We start from the raw sequence: 21808 nt of genomic DNA on the forward strand, positions 1-21808 counted from the left end.
CTTATATATATTGATATTTTTTTTCTTTACAAACATGTAATTAGTAAACAGAAAAGAAAAGGTTTTAAACCAAGTAACTCAAGATCTCCACAATTGGGTAAAACAATTCATGCTGATTTTTTTGGGGAAAGGAAGAGGCATCAATTGGTAGTGCTTAATATTTTCTTCTTTTTAAAGATCATTTTTGAGTATCAACATTTATTTATTTTATTTTTCTTAAAAATAAAGTTGAGGTGAAGGAAAAATTAATATTACTTTTAGTATTATTAGAAAACCAACTAGGTTAAAAAAAAACTTGATGCTGATTAGCCAGGAAATGTAGCAAATCAAAAATCTACATCATATCCAAGCTAGGGTAAAGTAGTGTTCTCTAGACCCAGAAAACAGCTGCTACCTTATCATCTACAGAAGCTGAATATACTGCTTTTAGTGGTGCTACTACAGAGAATGCATGGCTCAAGAATTTACTTTAATATCTATATCTTTGTGATGAACTGGACAAACCTATAACTATCTACAACAATGATAACACTTCGGACAGATCTGACTTGTACAGTACCTCTCAAGGGTTAACATAAACATATGTAACAACTAATCTATACACAAATGGTGAGCAAATATATCCTATATACTAGTCATGTCACGTGGCATACCTTGTTTCTGTTGCTGTAATTGCCGTTGCTCAGGTTTGGTGTGGTCGTCACTTTAAGTTGTGTTTCATAATAGAGTAAAATACAATAATCTAAGTACCAGAAAAAGAATTAGGCGTTTTTCATTATGAACTAAAATGGTCAAGAAGTTTGAAGTTTTTAAAAAAGTTCAAGCTTCCCATATGAATCAGCAGTTACATAGAAAGTTTGATCTGATTGAAGAACTCTTGTCAGTAGCACTGTTATAAGGGAATTAAAGTTTTCATTAAAAAAAGTGAAGCTTTATTCCGCCCTTTTATACCATATACGTGTTCACCATTTGTGTATTGATCAGTCTCTACACATACTTTTTGTAAAATCTTGAGGGGTATTCTATGGTTTGGATCTGACCCAAAATTTTACTAAGGTATTTTTTAGTAAAGGAAACCTGAAATGGTTGACACTCGAAGTAGGTTAGTATTTCCCTTATACTTTTCTAGTATGGGAATTTTGGTGGTGGTTTAGAAGAGAATTACCTGTGTAAACTTCAGTCTTCAGTCTTCAGGTATAGACAGACGTCAAAAATTGCCTTCTAAGGGAGCTAAGTTATTTTTTAAAGTACACATCTTTTTCATTTATTTTGTTTTATTGCACACATCCGTTGGAGAAGGTTCACATCATTGCCTAATCAACCAATGGAACCAACCTGTTCTACTCTAATGAACTTTGCTTCTGCTCTACTCTATTGAACTTTGGCTTTGTTGATTTTATCCAACATTAAATTTGAAATATGTATGAGTGTGTACATAGGGAGTCCCAGTTAAACATGTTGAGTTACATAATATCTAAAATGTTTATTTAATTGTCACTGGGTCACAATAGTGGCATGTGGTTTATCTTTTGATAAAATTATTAATTTCCTAATCTTCTCGAGTTCTTCTTCAGCACAACTAACTTTGGAATTTCCATTGGGATTCTGATAGTAAATTGTATTTTAAGATAAACTCATACTGGGGACTTTTTGTACCCTGAAGGCACAAATCCAGAAAAAACTTAAACAATTTTTTATAGTGGTTTGCCATTTGCAAGCAAACAGTGTAGAAAATCGAATAAACCCAAAGATGAAACTTGTTTAGAATTCAATGTCCTGAAAGGATCCATAATCATAATTGAAGCATTTATTTATTGAGGTTTCATCATTATGGGCACTATTTTAGTCTCCTTGGCTGGTTGAGGAAACTCAAATTATGATAATTGATTCTTAAACGAAATTCAATTCTAAAATCAATTAGAATTTTATATTTATTCGATTTCCCCTACCATTTTACACGCAAATTGTCAAACACTGTAAACAATCACCTTTGCTTTTCACCCTTCAGGGCTCATAGGATCAAAAAGTACCCAATATACTCTTAAAATCTGCTTTAATATAAAAAATCATGAACAAAAGTACCCCATTCCATCGGAAATTCCTGATTTTAGTGTACTGGAGAAGATTAGGAAATTAAACATACCCTCAAAAGATAGACCATATGCAACTGTTACGACATAGTGATCATCAAATCTAATGTAGAGAAAGGAGGCTGAACATGTGTATTAGGACACTCTGTGAGTATGTATGTACATATTAGTATGTAAAGTTGATTTTGATTTTTCACATAGTATGTGAGTTCAATATATATGTTCTACTGCATTTAGAATATACGGTTTTAAAGTATCTCTTTTGCTTTGTACAGTTTACTCATGTGTTTCTCGTTCATTATTTGGTTGTGAGATATTGTAGCTCTGGAGGCAGTGATAATTAAAAGAAATGGTGAAAAAAAAAAAAAAAACTAAGCAAATTAAAACGGATTACTTGGTTAGTCTCGCTGAGCTGATGTCGTGGGGATGGTTTGTATGGCATTCGTGATCCCATCATCTCCCTGTGTAAACAAACAGCTTCATTATTATTATTACTTTTTTTCTCTCATTCATCCTTTATTAGGATTTAAATAATTTACTTTAACCATTACAATGGTTACTGTAAAATATATAATAAGTGAGATGACTAAACGAAACTAGCATACCTCATTTGTCAAAATATGTTTCCTATTAAATGTATTAATTATGATACAAATTGATTTAGATACTTCAAGAGAAATGAGACGAGACATCCTTCAGAAGCAGCCAGAACTTCACTTTGAAAATATGGAAAGACTACTAAAAATTAAAACCTAAAGGAGCGAAAATGCCAGGTTAAGAAATTATTTCTAGAAAATAATTCTCTCAAGGCTAAACTATGTAATCTGAATGGTCACATATGAAATATACTAAACCAAATTAGCTTAAAAACATTAGTGAAATAAGAACCGTTCTGGAGAAAAAAGAGTGCTCAGATGACCTGGAACATGCAGTACAGTTAAGGCCAAAACAAGAAGGAATCCCATAACCTATTATTTTATGATTTATGACTCTAACTCATAAAGATGAAGCTATGCTAGAACCCATTTAGTAAAATTACTGGAATTAGTAATAAAAAGGCATCTTTCTTCTTTTTTTCAATGTAACATAACTCTGGATTTTCAATTTAGTTTTCAGCATAGTCATTCCACTTTACACAAACTCCTAAGATTATCAGAATTTACAGAAAATGGATTTGAAATGAAAAAAACACATGCTTGGTAACATTCTTAGAATTTTAACAAGCTTTGGTATCACAGTATTCTATAAAAACTGAAGAAAGTAGGTACCCTCAAAATATTTATATGATATTTTGTACTCATTTCTCAATGTCTGAACATTTACTGTTAGAATAAATAATATAAAATCCACCATCAGACAAATCCATGTCAGTACTCCACAAGATGCAGTTCTTTCTACCATTTTCTTTAACTTTTATCTTCATGTCATCACCAATTCAGATGTACTTCCATAGCTGTTTGCTGGTGACATAGCATTTTCTTAACACAACGTAGTAATAGCCAAAAAGGTACATCAAACTCACCTTAATGATTTACAACAGTACTAAAATAAATGAATGATCATTTTCAAGATTCAAAAGTGGACTTCTAAAGTTTTTACTCTTAAACATCCATCAGACCCACCCGAACTGATCCTCAAGAGCAACAAACTGCAATGGAATTCTGCCAATGAAGCAGTAAAAATACCCTGGAATTCAGCAGGATAGTTAGGATAGCTCTTTAATTTTTTCTCATTAGTGTTAAACAGATATGTCTCAAAGGGCCCTGAAGCAAAATTAAATTAGCTGATTAATTGATATTAAAGATTTATCTTTGTACCCTGAGGGACCCATTTATCAGAGTTTAAGTGACTCTACCCTTTATATTGTCATAAGTAGTTCTCAGCCATTCTTCCTCTTCCAGGCTCATTTCTCCCTCAATTCACTACTAACTATGAAATTACTTGTACTTTGAGTTTGCCTACAATTTTAGTTAGAGCAGCCATAATAACAATTCATTGCTGTATAAATAGGGAAAGTAAATGCACTATGAGTCTTCCAACTACTCTTATCTTAAACATAAAATTAATCCTCACTAAAGATGTCAAAAAACCAATTAGTGCTGTTCAGATCACCCTCTCTTGTGCTGTCCTTGTTAGTAAGAATTAGGATATTCAAAAAAGCCAGTGTCAAGATTTTTTTTGATCATTGTAAAATCCAGTACATTTAGTCCCAGATACTGGTTTACTAATCATTAATACAGTAATTCGTGACTATTTAGTAAAAGTGTAGTAGCCCTATATCACTTACTGTATATTTACTAAGAAAATGTCAGTATTGAGTTTTTACATTCAGAGTAATTCCAATCCTTGCAGTAAATGTAGCATACAATCAGACTGTGTTATCTAGAAGGGAATAGACTATGTTCCAGTTTAGTTAAACAATGCAAATGTATCAAATTAGAACTGACCTGAGAATAAATTTGTAACTGAATGATAAAAAATAAAGCTGTGACAAAAAAAAAACGAACAAAGGGAATCCCGGAATCCAAGGTAAGAGAATCTCCCCGATTCACAACTATTAAAAATGAAGCAATACAATAGAAAACTGATACAGTAAAAACTAGATAAGTTAAAGTAAAAGGGATCGCGATTTTACTATGTGTTACCAAAAATTTTGAAATTTCAAATTTCACTAAAATTTGATTTTGAGTTTCCTATGAGATAGGTATCAGGATTAAAAATTATAAACAGATTTCCATACTTCAATGACCTAGTTCATAAGTGTAATAAACACAATAACTCATAAGGTAAAGATTGCGGTCTGACTTTGTTAAGAGAGAGAACAAGTACAGTATCATGTCATATATAAACAACCGTAGGCTTCGTCTTGCCAAGATATGAGATTTGCAGAAATTTTGGATTATAGTCCCCTAATCTTCTGCATTTGACTTATATGAAGTGTCTATAGGTTCATCCCGTGTAATAATTTTATTTTTTTCTTCTAAGAGTATCTTTTTTGAGATAAAGAGTTCAATTTTATCTATATTGGAGTTCTATCAATGGGTAGATTCTCCACATGTTTGTATCTCACCTACAGCAAATTTACTTGTAGTATATGTTATACAGTAGTAAATAACAATAAATAAATGATTAAAAAAAAAAAAATTTATCTATAAATGAATCAGACAAAAGGATTGAGTTCGAAATATCGAATTTTTTGACTTACCAAGTTTCTAGTTATAGAGTTTTGACTGTGCTAAACAAGCAGTCTCATGTTTGATGTAAAATAATTAAAGAGGATAATTAAGCAAAGGCCGGGAGGAATGAAAAAAATAAGTACTTCCCCATTTATACATGGAGATGACATAAACATCCAAGAGTATGAAATATTACAAATATTTACTAAATTGAAAAACAAAAAAGTTCCTGGAATAGACTAAATTGACTAAGGTATTTTTAAGAAAAGTATTAATTAATTAATAGACAATAGTTTTTCAAAAAGCTGACAGTTGCATTAGCTAAATTTAATTCCAAAGTCCGATTAATATTCACATTACCACACAATGGTACAAACTCAATTTAGACTCATTTGTAAATAAAACTGCTCTCCATGCTTTCTCTACAATGCCTTTAAAGAAAATGAGACCCCTCCACAGTGCCTGGAGGTTTGCGTCTTGATTAGTTGATTTAGCAACTCCAAGTATTACTGCAATGCACTGGATGCTTCAGCCTTCTGTATCCAAGGCCTCAGCTTAGGCTGTGTCTTCATTCAAAAGAAACATTATCCTTGAGTGGAATAGAAGAACGTTTGTTAATGTTAAAAAAATGTGTGATTGAAAAATCAAAGATGCTAAAAGATAAAATAACCGCCTTACACTTAAGAAGTTTAGATTCTGGTAAAGCACCCTCCAGACAAATAAGTGACTATTTCTGGCACTTATTATCCTGAAAGGATTAATTCAGAGCATATTGTCCAAATCTACTATGAACTAACCCAATTTTGTACTAAAGTAAACTCATTGCTCATAATCGTCCTTTGAAATAAAAAATACTGTGTCCATTCATTTTCTTTTTTTTTCAGGGAGGGATCTAACATTTGATTTTATTAAGAGATGGGACCAAATGTGGATGACCGCTACGTAATCACCAAATTTATATATATTTATACCACACATTACAAAAAAAAATTACAGAGGTATACACAGTAATCATTACAAACTAACTAAAATAAACTGTGGATAAAATATGATAGGGGGGTGTGGTCAGGGAAGATCACAAATAGGGAAAAACTTATTCCATTAATGCCAAAATTTCAGGCCTTCATCAGGGCTAAGAACAAAAAACAAGATAAAAACTATGACTATGACTATTATTGTTAAACAGGCAGATTTATTTTCATAAAAAGTATAGTGTATTTAATTTGTATGTTAAATTTAGTTGTTTTGTTTTTCATTGAATTTTATAACTACTATTGATTGATTTTTTATTTCTCATGACAATGTTTTAATTATGTATTAAATATTTGCTGACCTGTTCAAATGAATACATAGAAATCTTGTAACCATTTGTGTAATATGCCTTTGGAAGACATGGACCATGTTTTTATGACTAGCTGACCCAGCAATTCTTCGCTTGATTCTAAGACTTGATTATTTACTATAAATAGGCTGAATGAACACAAATTCAAATTTTGATATAATTTAATTAAAATCGAACATTCACATACATATTATAATTTTTATGTCTTAGCTACAGATTCTATAACAAAATATTAAAAAATATAAGCAAAACGCTCAACATTAATCCATATCTTTGTTCATAATTCTCAGATTTCAATGATCCACTTTTTTGTTGTTTAGTAAATTAATTCCCCCATTCAAATGACAACTTTGAAGCATTACTTATAATTTAAGTATTAAGATCTTAGATAAGTAATAAAAAGGAACATTAAATGTTTATATTTATCGGTAGGTGATATAAAAAATATGCCATACCTTTGCTAATAGATGTCTCATTTAGGTGATTTTTTTTTTTATTTTGCTTAGGTTATCCCACTACTTATCATAATGTCTCACATACATTATATGAAAAATTTATTCATTTTAAGTTATGAGCTATTAATGTTCAATTTTGATCATGGCTTTTATCACACTGGATAAACCCAGGATTTCAACCTTTTGCACTCGAATGGCGACAATATGTTGACAAGATAAATTCTTTGGTAACTCGAATAGTAACTATAAGTCGCCACTAGGTACTGTTATGTTGTTTACATGATAACAAGGCAGGAGATGTACTATCACATACTACGTATAATTCTGTCTTATCAGTTTCACAAGGTCTGTGCTAGCTTTCTGATGTCTTATTGTTGTAAAAAAATTACTGTGGATTTTCATCCAAGTAAGCAAAGTTTTTTTTACCTATTAAAATATATAGATGATTTTATAGTGAAGATGATTTTATTTTTTATGTGTTTAATGACAAAAATAGTGATAGTTTGAGTGATTATCACACTTCGAGTGACAAATCTGACTATATTGGATATAAAAAACAGAAAACAGTTCCTCTCTTGTCATCTAATAGCTTTTCAGGTATCAAAATTTCTCAGGATGATGAGTGAGTGGATATTCCTAACATAGATGAACCTCCAAACGAAATAAAATTTGATATTGGTTCTCAAAATGTTGTACCAAATATTCCGTCAACTGTTTATGAATTACTGGTATGTCATACAAAAAAAAGTCTCAAGTGCAAAGGGTCAATAGCTAAGAACCTTCCCTGGATGACACAGAACATTATAAAAACATAGCGTGTAAATCAGTTCAGAACTTTTGGAAATCTTAGATAAATGGTTTTTATTAGTCCAAGTATCAATGGAAAATTATGTATAACTCAAAGCGGAAATTTGTAAATTATACATTATTCAAAGGAAATAAGTTGTCTCAGATAAATAAAAACTTTATTTTTAATAAGAAAACAAGTTTTAATTTATAGAAATGTAGTAAAAACAAGATAATTTAAACATAAATAATTAATACTACTCCTACAACTAAGTTCCAAAGGGATTATTTGCTAAAACTTTATTATATTTATTTTCAGGAATCCATTTACACCCTTTATCCACTTCCTTATACTTTTAAAACTTGAACAATGTTTTGGGCTCCTCTGCCCATTATTCAGTTCTACAAATAAAAATATTTCCAATCAACAGTTTACAATTAACACATTATTACAATTACACATTATCAAAAAAGTTTATATTGCAACTTAATAAATTTTTGTTTTATAATTTTGTTTATTATGTTATTCGTAGTTCAAATGTTAAAACAATAAAAAAGTAGATAAAGGGTGTAAATTGATTCCTGAAAATAAATATAATTTAATTGACAAACACATAAATAATATTTTCAAACAATGACACTTTTTTGAGAAGTAGTTCATTAGTTGAAGGTAATTTAATAATATCATTACCAGCAGTGGTCAGTATGCCCAATTTAAATTAATAATAAAACTACAGCAGAAATCAGCTTAACCGGCTCTCAAGATTAACCAGCAGTAAAAGAAAAAGAAAGCGGTGAGAAAACACTAATCTGATAATATAAAATAAAACAACTGATTTTGCAACTTACTATAAAAATTTAAAGATCGTTAGTTCACTAGTATTGTATTGTACTTTTTTAAAACCAAAAATATGAGGAAAGTAATATTGGATTTTTTTCTTTTTGTACAATCTAGATTAACCAGCTCTCCTAATTAACACGTCATGTTTTGGTACCAACTAGGAAGGATAATCTGGGTTTTACTGTACTAAAACAAATAATCTGGAATGGTGTACAAATCACACAACTGTCACTAATCACCCAACTTCAAGTTGTAATTAATCCTTGGTTACTTCAAACCAACAATTTCTTTATAATTGTTTATGGCAATACTTCCCTTTACTAGATTCTCATAAAGGTAAATGAAAGCAAAAAAAATAATAATTTCACAAAAAAAAAAAAAACACGGAAATAACCCTACCTGTCCCAAGGGATAAATTGACATCTGTGAATATTAAAACTCAAGGTAGTAGTTAAGTACTTTCCACACCTAAATGAAATTTCAGCCTTATCGGATAAATTTACTTTCTTTGTTTATACACATAGATATAAGGAGCTTTGCGTGTTGAGTAAATCCCTGAATAATAATTGGCCGAGTTATTAGTTAAAATTTGTTAAATACCTTCAAATAAACAGGTTATAATAATAAACACATAATCCTCATTGCGGCTCAGCCGAATTCAAGAAAAAACTCACTGTTTTCATAGCCACGGAAACACAAAAAACATTTTTCTAACTGGTAGAACAGAAAATACGAATTACATATGTGGCCATCAGTTTGATACTCTAAAGCAGGGCCAATATTGGTCCCACCCGCTCCTCTTCAGCCTGCTTTTCAAAAAATAAGATTGTATGTATTAGATGGAGAACCCACCACTACATTGGTCCACTTCACTCTACTCCTGACCTTTCTCTATCTACTAACTTTATTTACAAGAGCAGAGTGGAGCAGGACAGGCTGATTCAGTCTCAGTGGGCGCTGTTTATCAATAAAATTTTCATTTATAAGTTTTTCGTCACTCTTTATTACCTTTTACGACTTTATAAGATAGATATAAGTATTTCAAAAATGGTAGCTAGTAGATACTCTTTCACAATTCCAGAGAAGAACATATCTACTTCAGGGAACTAGCAACTCTGCCCACATGAGCTCTTGATTTTTCCCACCTTAATTTTCCCATGATTTACAGCAGAAAGAATGAAAGAAATGGAACTGGTCGTACAGACTTTATGGTGAGTCCAAAGGCAACATATTCTACCCTAAGCTTCACACCTGCCAATGAATTGATTAGTGAACTAAGGATGAGAGATCAATTGTTAAATATCTCAATCATTAAAGTGTATGCAACGATGGAAGACATAAGTAAAAAAATGAAAGAGGAGTTCTACAACCACTTAGTAGACATCCATGACCAAATCCAAAAACATAATGTAAAAATAGTCATGGGTATTTTAATGTCAAATGAGAACCCCAGTTTCGACCAAAAATTTTTATGAGCTTTTGAGGATCATATTGCAACTCTGACCACGCCATGATACAAATAAAATTCAACCAAAGGCTTAGGAAGATGATAAACACTAGGAAGAGATGGAAAAAATGAAGAAACCAGGTACCTCAAATATCAATTGTGCTCAGGAAAAATGAAAAATCAAGAAATGGTTTATAGACAACAAAAGATGGTGGATGTAAGAAGGGAAAGAAAAATAATCCATCTTGGAAAGAAAGACAAGATATTCAGGAAAATTATGAGACAGCACAAAAAGTAGAGAATGAAATATGATCAGCAAGAAATTTCTTACAATAGAGACTCACAGATACTAAAGAAAACTGGTATGCTGGCGAAGAAAATAGGATGAAAATGTGGATCTGGACCATGCTGAGCCACTAGCACAGGATAAAGTAGATGAAACTGAACTACTTAATGTGCAGATGGCAATAGATATATTAAAATGATGAATGGAATTGACGCTCTTAAAGGTGAATGTTAAATTCAATAAATTCCACAAAAATTTGAATGTATAGTTCTCAGAGTGATACTAGACCCAAAGTGGGACAAATATTTAAGGCTTTGAAGAAAGAAGACAAATGAGGAAATAATATCAGAAATGCGGCAATCTATCACGCATTATATTATTTGAAAGTAAAGAGGTTACAATGGACAGGAAATGTGGCAAGAAGCCAACCAAAGAAAAGAAACAAGCTCTCTCTTTCTAACTATGAACACCTTTTTCATAGGAACCAAGAGGGAGACCTAAACTCAGATGGGTAGACAGAATAAAGAAAGATGCAGCTTAACACTGTGTAATAAACTGGAAAGACAGAAGCAGAGAAAGCTGGTTGAGCTTAAGATTTCTAAGGTCTTTAAGCCAACTGAAACAAAATATTCCTAAGATCTTAGGCTCTGCAACTTTTTATTACAGTTCTAATTTCCAGAAATTAGTTTTTAATCAGGGAAAATAGTTTTCCTTTAGTTCCTACATACATGTGTATATATGTGTATTTATCCAACTTTCAGTACTAATAACAAAAAGAGATAAGGAATTAGGAAGCTATTTTGAAAATATGGCATTTAAACCCTGGTAGTCTATTTCAATGAGAATAAGACTTGCCTGAATAACATTTAATTGTATACTCACATACTGAGTTTAATCAACACTGTTAGCATCACTTTTGACAAAATCATAAAATAAGTAAAATTAATGATAAGAACTGGCACTTCCAGGTAGTTGATTTAAGGAGAAAATTATCATCCTTGGCATATACTCATCCCGATATACATAATTTCAGTTTCCCATAACACTTTGTCATTTCCATTGAAAACTTTGAATGGGAATTTTTAGTGATCACAGTATTTCCCTTAGTAGTAGGTAAGTAAAAGTAAAAATTATATTTATAGAATTTTACTGACATTTTCATCAAGCGAATGATACTTCCTATTTCAAAATGACAAATGGCTGGGGAAGTTATGACATGATTTTTTAATTTATAGGCTTTACCTTCTTGTGAATTCAATAAGGGCAGGTCTGTTAGACAATTGTGAAATTCATTTTTTGAGTTTTAAAAATAAAGTGGTCATGAGGCAGCACACTGGATATTATAACCATCCATAATAACCATCTATTGATAAAACAGACATATTTTATATATTAACACATTGACTGCCAACTATGAGATAACTAGTAGAGTTCGCATTCTGGCCAAGGACATCAATTATGAGTTATCTGGTACATTTTTTTAACATGCCATAATTTACAATAAACACAAATTTCATTGTAGCTACTCAAATATGGCAATATAAAAATATACAAATAATGGTTTAGGAAATAACATTTCACTAAATTGAGGAAAGATATTTTTCAAAAATGTACCACATGAGAAAATATTATTTTGAAGATCTTACCACAAAGAAGACTTTCATCATAACCATCTTGGCAATCATTCCTACCATCACAAAGTTTAAAGATTTCAAGGCAAACTGAGGCATTGTCACAGGTTCTCTTAGGATCAGGACAATCTACTGTCCAAGTACTATCTAAAATTGTGAAAATAAAAACAATAAATTCTTCTTATTAATTTAACCATCAGAATAAATATAATTTAATAAAAGAGCCTACTCACTACATCCTAATTCATCAGTACCATCTAAGCAATCTTTAATATTATTGCATTTAACTTCCTTAGACAAACAGGTTCCATTGATACAAAGAAAGCCGTTTAGGCAATAGGGATCAGAATCAATACCAGTGCAGTTTAGCTCATCTCGGCCATCAGGACAGTCTTTAGCACCATTGCATAGCTTGCTAGGTTCTATGCATGTGTCTGTTACATTACAGTACATCTGAATAACAGAACAAATTTAGTTCTTTTTTAGCAATAAAAAGTTTTAAACTTATATACAAATAATTTTGTATTAAATAAATCGTGCACCCTTAATCTGCTTTGCAACTTAGTGTTAAATTTGTCTTCTGAAAATAATCTAAAACAAGTTAACAAAAAAAAAAAATATTCTATGAATAGAAAAATTTGAATATAACTAAAAAACACATTTCTTTAATAGTGAAAATATAAGTTGACATTGAGTTCACTCCTCACTCGCAGATCTCATTACCACACAGGGAAGCAACCTATTAATCAGGGGCTGAAGGGAATAGATAGTTAGTGGAAACTCCTGGAAATTTCCAACCAGTTAGGACCAATGGACTTGACTTGCTGACCAACAATGAGAGCGCCTCCTCACATAAATTTGCTGGAGGATTCTACTCACATCTTTTTTTTTTTTTGTTTAAAAAATATGAGTAAAAATAATATTCATGGATCTCTTTAAGTAAATAGTTTATTATCTGTTAGGAAATTTGCCCACCACCCAGATCTGCAGAAGGGGACTGCTTAGGGGGATTCAAAAACAAGGTTAAGGGATACAGCTGAGATATTGTGGTTCTAGAGATTCACTGATGAGGAGAGGTCTCCACAGTGGAGCGTAGGTATACTATGTGCTATGGAGGGAGCAGTCATTATTGTTTCAGTACAAGGTCTCTGATTCTAAATATTGATTTCATCATTAAAGGATATTTTTTTTTTTTTTTAAGGATGTGGATGGGGACCATATTTCAAAGGAGTTGGTTAAAAAAAATTTGATTAACATAAATTCTCCAACTGAAGACAATAATGATTAAATTAAAATGTAAATTTCATATATTTCATCCCTCTCCTCCATTGTTTTACTTTTTTTTTAAATTATGATAATCTCCTTCCTTTTAAGTTTAGAATCCCATTCCATGAGTGCTTATTGTAATGCTTGAACTGATTTTGCGATGAGGACAATATCTAATTACTAAATTTCCAAGTTCATAGTAAATAATTTACCAATAATTACTCAAAAACTGTGAACACAATATCATATCTTATTCACATATTGTTTTTGTTTATACAGCGGATATTAATTTACATTAATTTTCCTGTATTATAGGTCAATTATGTTGTATTAATAAATACACTTGTGATATTGTAAAATATGGATCACATAGAAATAAAGATACTATTAAGAGTTTACTATAGGTGAGAAAAAAGTTGCAAAGAGAACCATATCAATTTTGAAATATTTAAATAAACTTTGTATGAAATGTACAAAACGTTGTAATGTATAAATTTTAATAAAAAATGTAAAAATTAAACTTCATCTTTGATTCCTATTTTCTAATTTTTTGTTTTATGACTATCAGAACAATATATAAGTAATATATGTTATAAATGCTTTCATCATTCATAGTTAAAACAATTTGGTACTTACAAATTAGTCATGTTGAAACTTGCACTCCATAACCTGATTTGTATTAATATGAATGACAGCATTAGGCATTAAAGACTTTCTTCCATTTCAACAATTTTACCAGGACCTCTTATTTTGTTTTTATTTTTTTTCTCTTGATAACAAATTATGCGTTACATACATCCCTCATATAATTATTTCAATCAATCGCTGTTTTATTTGCTTGGTTCAATTGTTCTTTCCTCAATAAATCAGGGATATTTTTACATTTTTCACCCAACTATATATAAACCGTAAAGCAGTTTTAAATCGTATTCTTGAGCCAACAAACAGTATAACCTTCTTATTTCGATCTTTACCTCCACTGTTTTTTTTTTTGTTTTCACAAAAATAAATACACATATCATAGCCTTCCTCACATACTTTATTCAATAGGATACCATAATACCACAAATGCTGATGACCTTTAAATGTACCAATCCTTTCATCCTGCCGAAAAGCTTGAAGCCAATTTATCAGTGAATGGGCAGCAAACAATGGACAGAGGCTAAATATTAAAAAAAATCATGGTTATCCTCATCACATCAATTTCAAGCACCTCAATGATTTCCTACCATATTAGGCTGCACTTTATTTCAATAATCAATCCATTTACTTCCAATAGGCTGTGAAAAACCTCAGAGTTATCTTTCTGCACCTTTCCTGGACTAACGTAGAAAAATCCATTGCTATCCTAAAACAATTTCGAAGATTCCATGATTCCATATTTCAAAGTATTTTGCAGCAAACAACTTTCCCTCTTGCTAGATCTTACCCTATTTTCACTATGGTTGTCAGGTGTATGGAGTTGGAGGCTATCTGGTGGAGACCGAAGATACTAAGGAAATGTTTCTTAAAAATCATTTCCAGGTTTTTCAGGTGCTCTTTTATCTCTTGTTGGTTTTCCTGGTTGAAGTCACTTCAAACTAATTTCTGATAGCAATACTTCCTTTTCTGAGATGGTATAACATTACATTCTAAGTGAACTATATTCTGATCAAAAGAAATTTAAATTCAAAACCACTAAGACAGAAATTGAACCATGCATGGGTCACACCCATTGGGAACCACTGCTATAAGAAAACAACTGACAAGCACTCTTTTAACTTAACCATAAAAATGAACATATGAAGTTATTCTTAGGGGATTTATGTCCCATAATGAAATTATTTTTCAGTCCATAATTTAATACTTTAATCATAACAAAATATTTAAATTTCTTTTAACGTTATACATTAAGAGATACCATGGAATATATTACACTGCTATATCACATATTAAATATAATGTATGAAATATTAATATTGAATTAAGTCATAACAACATTTGAACTAATGTTAATTCCAAGTAAAAACAAGTATACCTTTGAATTTTTATCACATTGTAAACAATTTTTCTCATCTGAACCATCTCTACAATCATCATCACCATCGCAAACATAGTTCATTGAAATACATCTTGAGTTAGCACACATAAATTCAGTTGGTGTGCAGCCCGCTCGAGCTGAAAATATTATTGTATTAATTCTACAATAATAAGAATACAAACAATAACCCTTAAATAAAACAGATATACTTACTGCAGTTTTGCGGTTCATCAGATGTATCCCCAGGACCACAATCAAAATCTGAATCACATTTATAAGATTCAGGGATACACCTTAAAATTCATTATCAACTATTAAAAACTCTTTAAAACAAATATTATATTTATAGAAGTGTTATTACAAATATTAGTTTATGTCCATGTATGTATATACACAGGGTGTTCCATAAGTCTTTAGCAATATTTAAGAAGGTTAAAGTAGACCTCAAAAAATGTGAATAGGAATAAATAACTAATAGTGTTGGCTAGAAAGTATGTGTGTTTTATAATTCTTTTGTCAATGCTAGAATTATTTTCTTTTAAGATTAGGTAGTCGATACCTTTAGGTTGCTATAGAAACTAATTCCTTGTAATTTTGTAAATAGCTGTCAGTTTTTACTTGGAGTCAAAAATAAGCATGACTTTAAGTTAAATGATTCTAAATTGCAGCATATTGAACCAGATATTTTCTTTAAAACTAATAGAATTTGTCATTGTTAAACTATTTGAAGGGGGCTAGCTTTGCTTTCAAGCAGTTAAATAATACAAAGTATTGTTTTCTGTAAAAACTCGGGATAATTCATAATTTTTTTTATCAGCCTTCTACTGGATTATGGATTTTCCACATTTAGAAAAACTTGTTTAACAAGCTTTAATTCTATATTAACTAAGTTGAGATTTATTACAAAATAAGCTTATATCAGCCTCCAGTTTTGTTAAAAAAATGGATGTGAAATGAAATTCTGTATCCGTTAAATATCAGTATTTTCAGCCAAAATAATTACAAATTACTGAAGTACATTTCTCATTCATAAAACATTTAAAGTGGTTATAACAAATAAAACTTAGAGTTGTGCTCAGACCATCAGTACACCAAATACGACTTGTTAGTATGTGATGCAACCGAGTAAGTGTAAAGAAATCAAAATTTAACAAATTGGGATTCCTACAGTACTCAACTTAGGAAAAAACAGTTGTCCTAGAACCATCAGGAACACCTGGCAATTTGAATACCTCAATATGTCCTTAACGGATGTGATTATCAGGTCGGACACTGATGACAACAGTGTATGTAGGATCAAATTCAACAGAATATGACTGGTGGAATGAGGAATTGGGTAGGCTGAGAGCACTCACAAGCAGACTCTTCAATACAGCCAAAAGAACAGACTGTTGAAACATTTACGAAAGTGTACTAATTGATCATAGTAAAGTCGTAAGGAAAGCCAAAGAGGGAAATGAAGAAGATTTTACAACGATGTGAACGATGCTCCCTCCGCATTTAGAATTAATAGAATTCTATCCAGGGACTCTGATAGGAAAGTACTGTGTGCTGTTAGGGAGGAAGGGGGATTCAACAATTCTGAGGTGGGAACTCTGGAGGCTCTAGCATGCTCACACTTTCCTGGGTGTGCACTGATGGAATAGGATGTTATGAATCCCATTATCGAGAGCTACATGTAAAAATAATTGGGTTGAGGCAAACAGGATTGTTAATTCTGGCAAGGTTGAATAGGTGAATAAATCTTTTTCGTGTTTTAAATCAGCAGGTACTGATGAAATTTTCTGGGCCTTATTACGAGGGCTGTCCAGAAAGTAACAGACGTTTTGAAATAAACAATTCCCAAATTGAAAAACTCAAAGCTTATTGTAAACATTTGAAAAATACATTCCTAAGCTATTTTTCTACAAAATCCCTATTCAAATTGAGACATTTATCATACCGTGGCAAGAGTTTTTCAATACCCTCTCTGTAGAAATCTGCTGCCTCGATTTCAACGAATGGTTTACACTGGCTTGGAGCTTAATCGCTTGGCGCCAAATCAGGGCTGTATGGTGGATGGTCAAATACCTCCCATCCAAAACCATCCAAGAGTGCTCGGATACGATTGGCCGTGTATGGATGTGCGTTGTCGTGAAAAAACAACACCATGGAGCTAAGTTTTCCCCAATGATTATTTTGTATGGTGTGCCATAACTTTCTTAGTTTTTCCATGTTCCAGAAAATCAACAAGAAACACTCCCTTGGAGTCCCAAAACACGGTAGCCATGACCTTTCTTGCTGACACTTTTGTGGTTTCTTGGGTGAATATGTATTCCATCGACTGCAGTTTTGTTTCACAGTTGACATGCTTCACCCAAGTCTCATCCCCGGTTATGATACCATCCAGAACTGCAATACCATTTGTGTTGTATTCTTTGAGAAAGGTCAGTGCAGCAGCCAGTCTCTGTTTCTTATGGTCTTCCATTAAGATTTTCAGAACCCACCGAGCACAAAATTTGTGATAACCAAGCTTCTGCACCACAATTTGATGCACCAAACTCTGCGAAATTCAGAGAAAATGTTCGGACAGGTCTGCAATCGTGAAATGAAGGTTTTCATGAATTTCGTCACTGATTTTCATTGCCAAGTCATCAGTCACAAGGCTAGGCCTACCACAGTGGTCAATCAAGATCAATGCACCAATGTCTCACTTGGCTTTCACTCATTATCCCCTGCCCTTAAAAATCACAAAGCTGAAGATAAATTTCAATTGGCCTGTTGTTTGGAGCCAACAAATACCGAATCACAGACCGCTTTGACAAGTGGCGGGATTTTCTATTGTAGGGCGCATTTTGATGACTCAGAGACTAAAGTGAGGAACGCACAGTCCCCACGCTACAACAGCTGGATGCGTACTGAATGTAGGAACGTTCGAACACCAAGATGGCGGTTATACCTCCACCCATAACCACGATAGGCCAAAACATCTGTTACTTTCTGGACAGCCCTCGTAAAAAAAGGTCTACCGGTTTTGAAACCATCTCTTTTAGCATTACTAAAGGGTGGTCTGGCACTGAGTCACATTCCAAATAGTTGGACAGAGTTGAAAGTTTTTTATATACCTAAACCGGGGAAAGCTTCTTAAAACTCCAAGGTTTATAGACCTAAATGTTTAACATCTTTCTGAATGAAAATACTTGAAAAAGTCATTGACAGACATATTAGGGAAACTATGCTGGTAGGGAGGCTGCTACACAGCGCACAATTTGCTTATCAAGCTGGCAAATTCTGCCAAGATGCCTTACACGATCTGGTTTCCAGGATTGAGAAAAGCTTGGCTAATAAAAAAATTATAGTGGGCATGTTTATCGACATTGAAGGTGTTTCTGATCACACCCCTTACAAAACTATGGCAAGAGCCATGGAAATTAAAGGGGTAGGATAGCTTTCTTCCAAATGGATTTGCGCAATGCTGGAAGGAAGAATGCTCACATTAGAGCTGGGTGGTGAACTGTCTCCTCTCCTGTGGTGCTTGGTGGTTGACACCTTGCTAATGAAATCAAATGCTGTAGGCTTTTATATGCAGGGATATGCTGATGATATCGCTGTGCTGATAGAAAGCAAATTTCCAGATACTATTTCTAGATTGCTTCAGACATCACCAGACCTTATAAACAGATGGTGTCAGGAATATGGCCTTGGCATCAACCCTCAAAAGGTCAGTCATTGTGTCTTCACTAAAAGATGGAACATCATAATCAGACCACCACATTTAAATGATGAATGATTAGATCTCTGGAGTGAGGTCAAATATCTTGGCGTTGCTCTTGACTGAAAACTGAAAAGGCAACATCATGTAGAAATGATCAGTATGAATACACTTGAAGTGTCTCTGGGGATGTAAAGGAGCTGTAGATAATCCCGAGGCCTTAAACCAAAAGTAATTTATTGGTTTTACATGGCAGTGATAAGACCCATTATCTTATATGCCCCTATTCTATGGTGGCATGAGGCTACGACCAGAAAATCTCAAGTTTATCTTGGGAAACTTCAGAGACTGACATGCCTTATGATGTCTGGTGACATAAACACCACTTCCTCTGCAGTGATGGAGGTTCTCTTGAACATAATACCACTGCATATAGAGATTAAATCTCAAGCCCTTAGCTCTGCATATAGGCTTATAGGATGAAATTAGGAACAAACCCCTAGTCACTAACTTATGAAGGACATGGGAGCTTCTCCAGGAGGATCAATGAAGATGGGATGCTGGTTATGCATTCTGATCTTCAGGTAAAGAAGTATAGGGACACTCATTATAGTGTTAAGATTGAAGGGACTGCCTCGGTAGGAAAGGATCTGAGTCCATCCCTTTACACCCAACCCTATATGTGGGATTAGTCCCAGTCATGCGAAGAGACATATCAAAGCGATTACTGAGGGGTAGGCTGGGTTATTTTGGAGGAACACCAAGAAGGCAAGAGCCAACAAGCCAAAAGAAGACAAGAGCAGTCAAAGATGTTCCTAAAGGGCTCCTGTCCATAAAGAAGTAACACACTTCTTAACATGGACAAGAGCACTTTAAGATAAGTGACAAAACTATAAACAGGACATTGTCAGTTCAATAAGCATCTAAAATAAGACCAATCTGCAGGTTTTGCAGATGTGATGCACAGGCCAGGATATGATTCCTTACTTTTGGGAAAGATTGTATCTTAGATCTTAAACTTTGCGAGACAGTTGATCTGTATTCGATATCCAGTTTCGTGAAGGCATCTGGCCTATTTTAAACAGAGGAAAGGACGGTGTACAATAGGCCCTCTGTGGGTGCGGTACACCTTTCCCGGGGAAAAAAAAAAATAACAAATGAAACACTACTTGAAAAAAAAAAAAAGGTTTATTATTATGAATGGCATGTACTAAATGGTATAAAAAAATTTCAAGCAATTTCAGTAATAAATTTTAATACACAACCACCAATATTCAGTATTTTTATTATTTTAAGTTAGTCAGTAAATTTCATTAGTATTTTAGGAGACAAATTGCAGAAAATAACAACACTTAATATTGCTGATAATTAAATAACAATTATTGCTTAAACTACTAGCAAGTATTTCTTATAATATTCAGTGCATGACATTCATAATACTAAACTCAGTTATTGTTTATTATTATTTTTCAAGGATAACCTCATTTGTTATATCAACATTAAATATTTTATTTTATTTTATTTTTTTATAAATAATTTTTATTTCAATAATCTGCAAAACTAAGTATTTTTGTTATTTTATGTCAATTTATTTCCTAAAATACTAATGAAATTAACAAATTGACTTAAAATAAAAATAGTAAAAAAAATTAAGATGGCTGCTAATGAAATAAAAATTACTGCTAAAATTGATCAAAATTAATTTTTATACCATTTAGTGCAGGACTCAATATATTAAACTAGTTAAAAAATAAATAAATTGTAAAGGCGAGTTTCATTAGTTACAACCACATTAAATACTTTATTATACATAGAATTTCATTCATATTTCTCTATACACATCTATAAACATTACTCCTCTCTCAAATTTCCCATGGTTTATAAATTAGAATAAAATTTATGATCTTTTTTTCAGCTTTGTATTGATAACTGCAAAAAGATGTGTCCAAGCAAAAACAATATACTCCAAAATTTAAAGAACATTAAATTATTCTTAAATGAATACCTAACATGTAATTTATAGGTTATAAATTTGTTACAGAATCATGGTTAGGTCATACAACCAAGTTTGGTTCAGAATAATGGCTTGGTCATACAACCAAGTTTCAAGACTGTTAGTGCCAAAAATACTGGTGAAAAAGGTACAAAACTTGTTATAGACATAAAAATCTACCTCTATCTAAGGTATATCCAATGGAAATATGATAAACATAGATGGAACTAAACTTCTAGATCTTGTAAAATCTCTTGATGTTGGCGCAATCCGGTTTATGATGGGGATCATTCTTAGCCACAATAGACCTTCAAAATTAAATCTTATCGATTTTAAAGTAGGGTCAGCCATTTTGATTTTTGGGGGGTTAAACATTTAAAATTATACTTTTTTGGAATTTTCTTGTCACTTACAGGATAAAAGCTTGTCAATTTTCAAGTTAAAAGCTCAATTGGAAATAGATTAGAATTTGTACAGATCAGTGAATAGGAGAGAAAATGTGACTCCCAGTCTGTAAGTGAGTAAATCAAGCAGATCAGGTTGTATAGTATTTAGATTCAAATTGTTAGGTATTCACTAATAACACAAAATTTGATGCTCTAAAACTTTTATTCAAAAGATTATAAATTGTACTATGAGGTGTAGATAGTTGACCATAGATTAATGATTGGAGAAGTTTGTCGTGGGGTGCGGTCACCAAAGAACAACATAAATAAACAAAACCATATTTATTTATTTTATGCCGACGTTTCGACCTGAGTTTCAGGTCTTCATCAGGGCTATA

At 32.2% G+C, this 21808-nt stretch overlaps 1 protein-coding gene across 3 annotated transcripts in view; it reads right to left on the bottom strand.

The window, feature by feature from the left end:
* Positions 1-21808, bottom strand: part of LRP1 (LDL receptor protein 1) — a 273932-nt gene that overhangs the window by 157325 nt on the left and 94799 nt on the right. For all 3 annotated transcript variants that reach the window (XM_067046122.1, XM_067046121.1, XM_067046123.1), the window contains exons 18-21: positions 15554-15633; positions 15338-15477; positions 12288-12507; positions 12070-12201 (exon numbers count right to left, since the gene is read on the bottom strand). In XM_067046122.1, the coding sequence (XP_066902223.1) occupies positions 12070-12201; positions 12288-12507; positions 15338-15477; positions 15554-15633 (572 nt within the window). The remainder of the gene's footprint in view (positions 1-12069; positions 12202-12287; positions 12508-15337; positions 15478-15553; positions 15634-21808) is intronic.

The sequence above is a fragment of the Halyomorpha halys genome, unplaced genomic scaffold (genome assembly GCF_000696795.3).
Source record: "Halyomorpha halys isolate HHAL.00 unplaced genomic scaffold, Hhal_1.1 Scaffold384.1, whole genome shotgun sequence".
Lineage (NCBI taxonomy): Eukaryota > Metazoa > Arthropoda > Insecta > Hemiptera > Pentatomidae > Halyomorpha > Halyomorpha halys.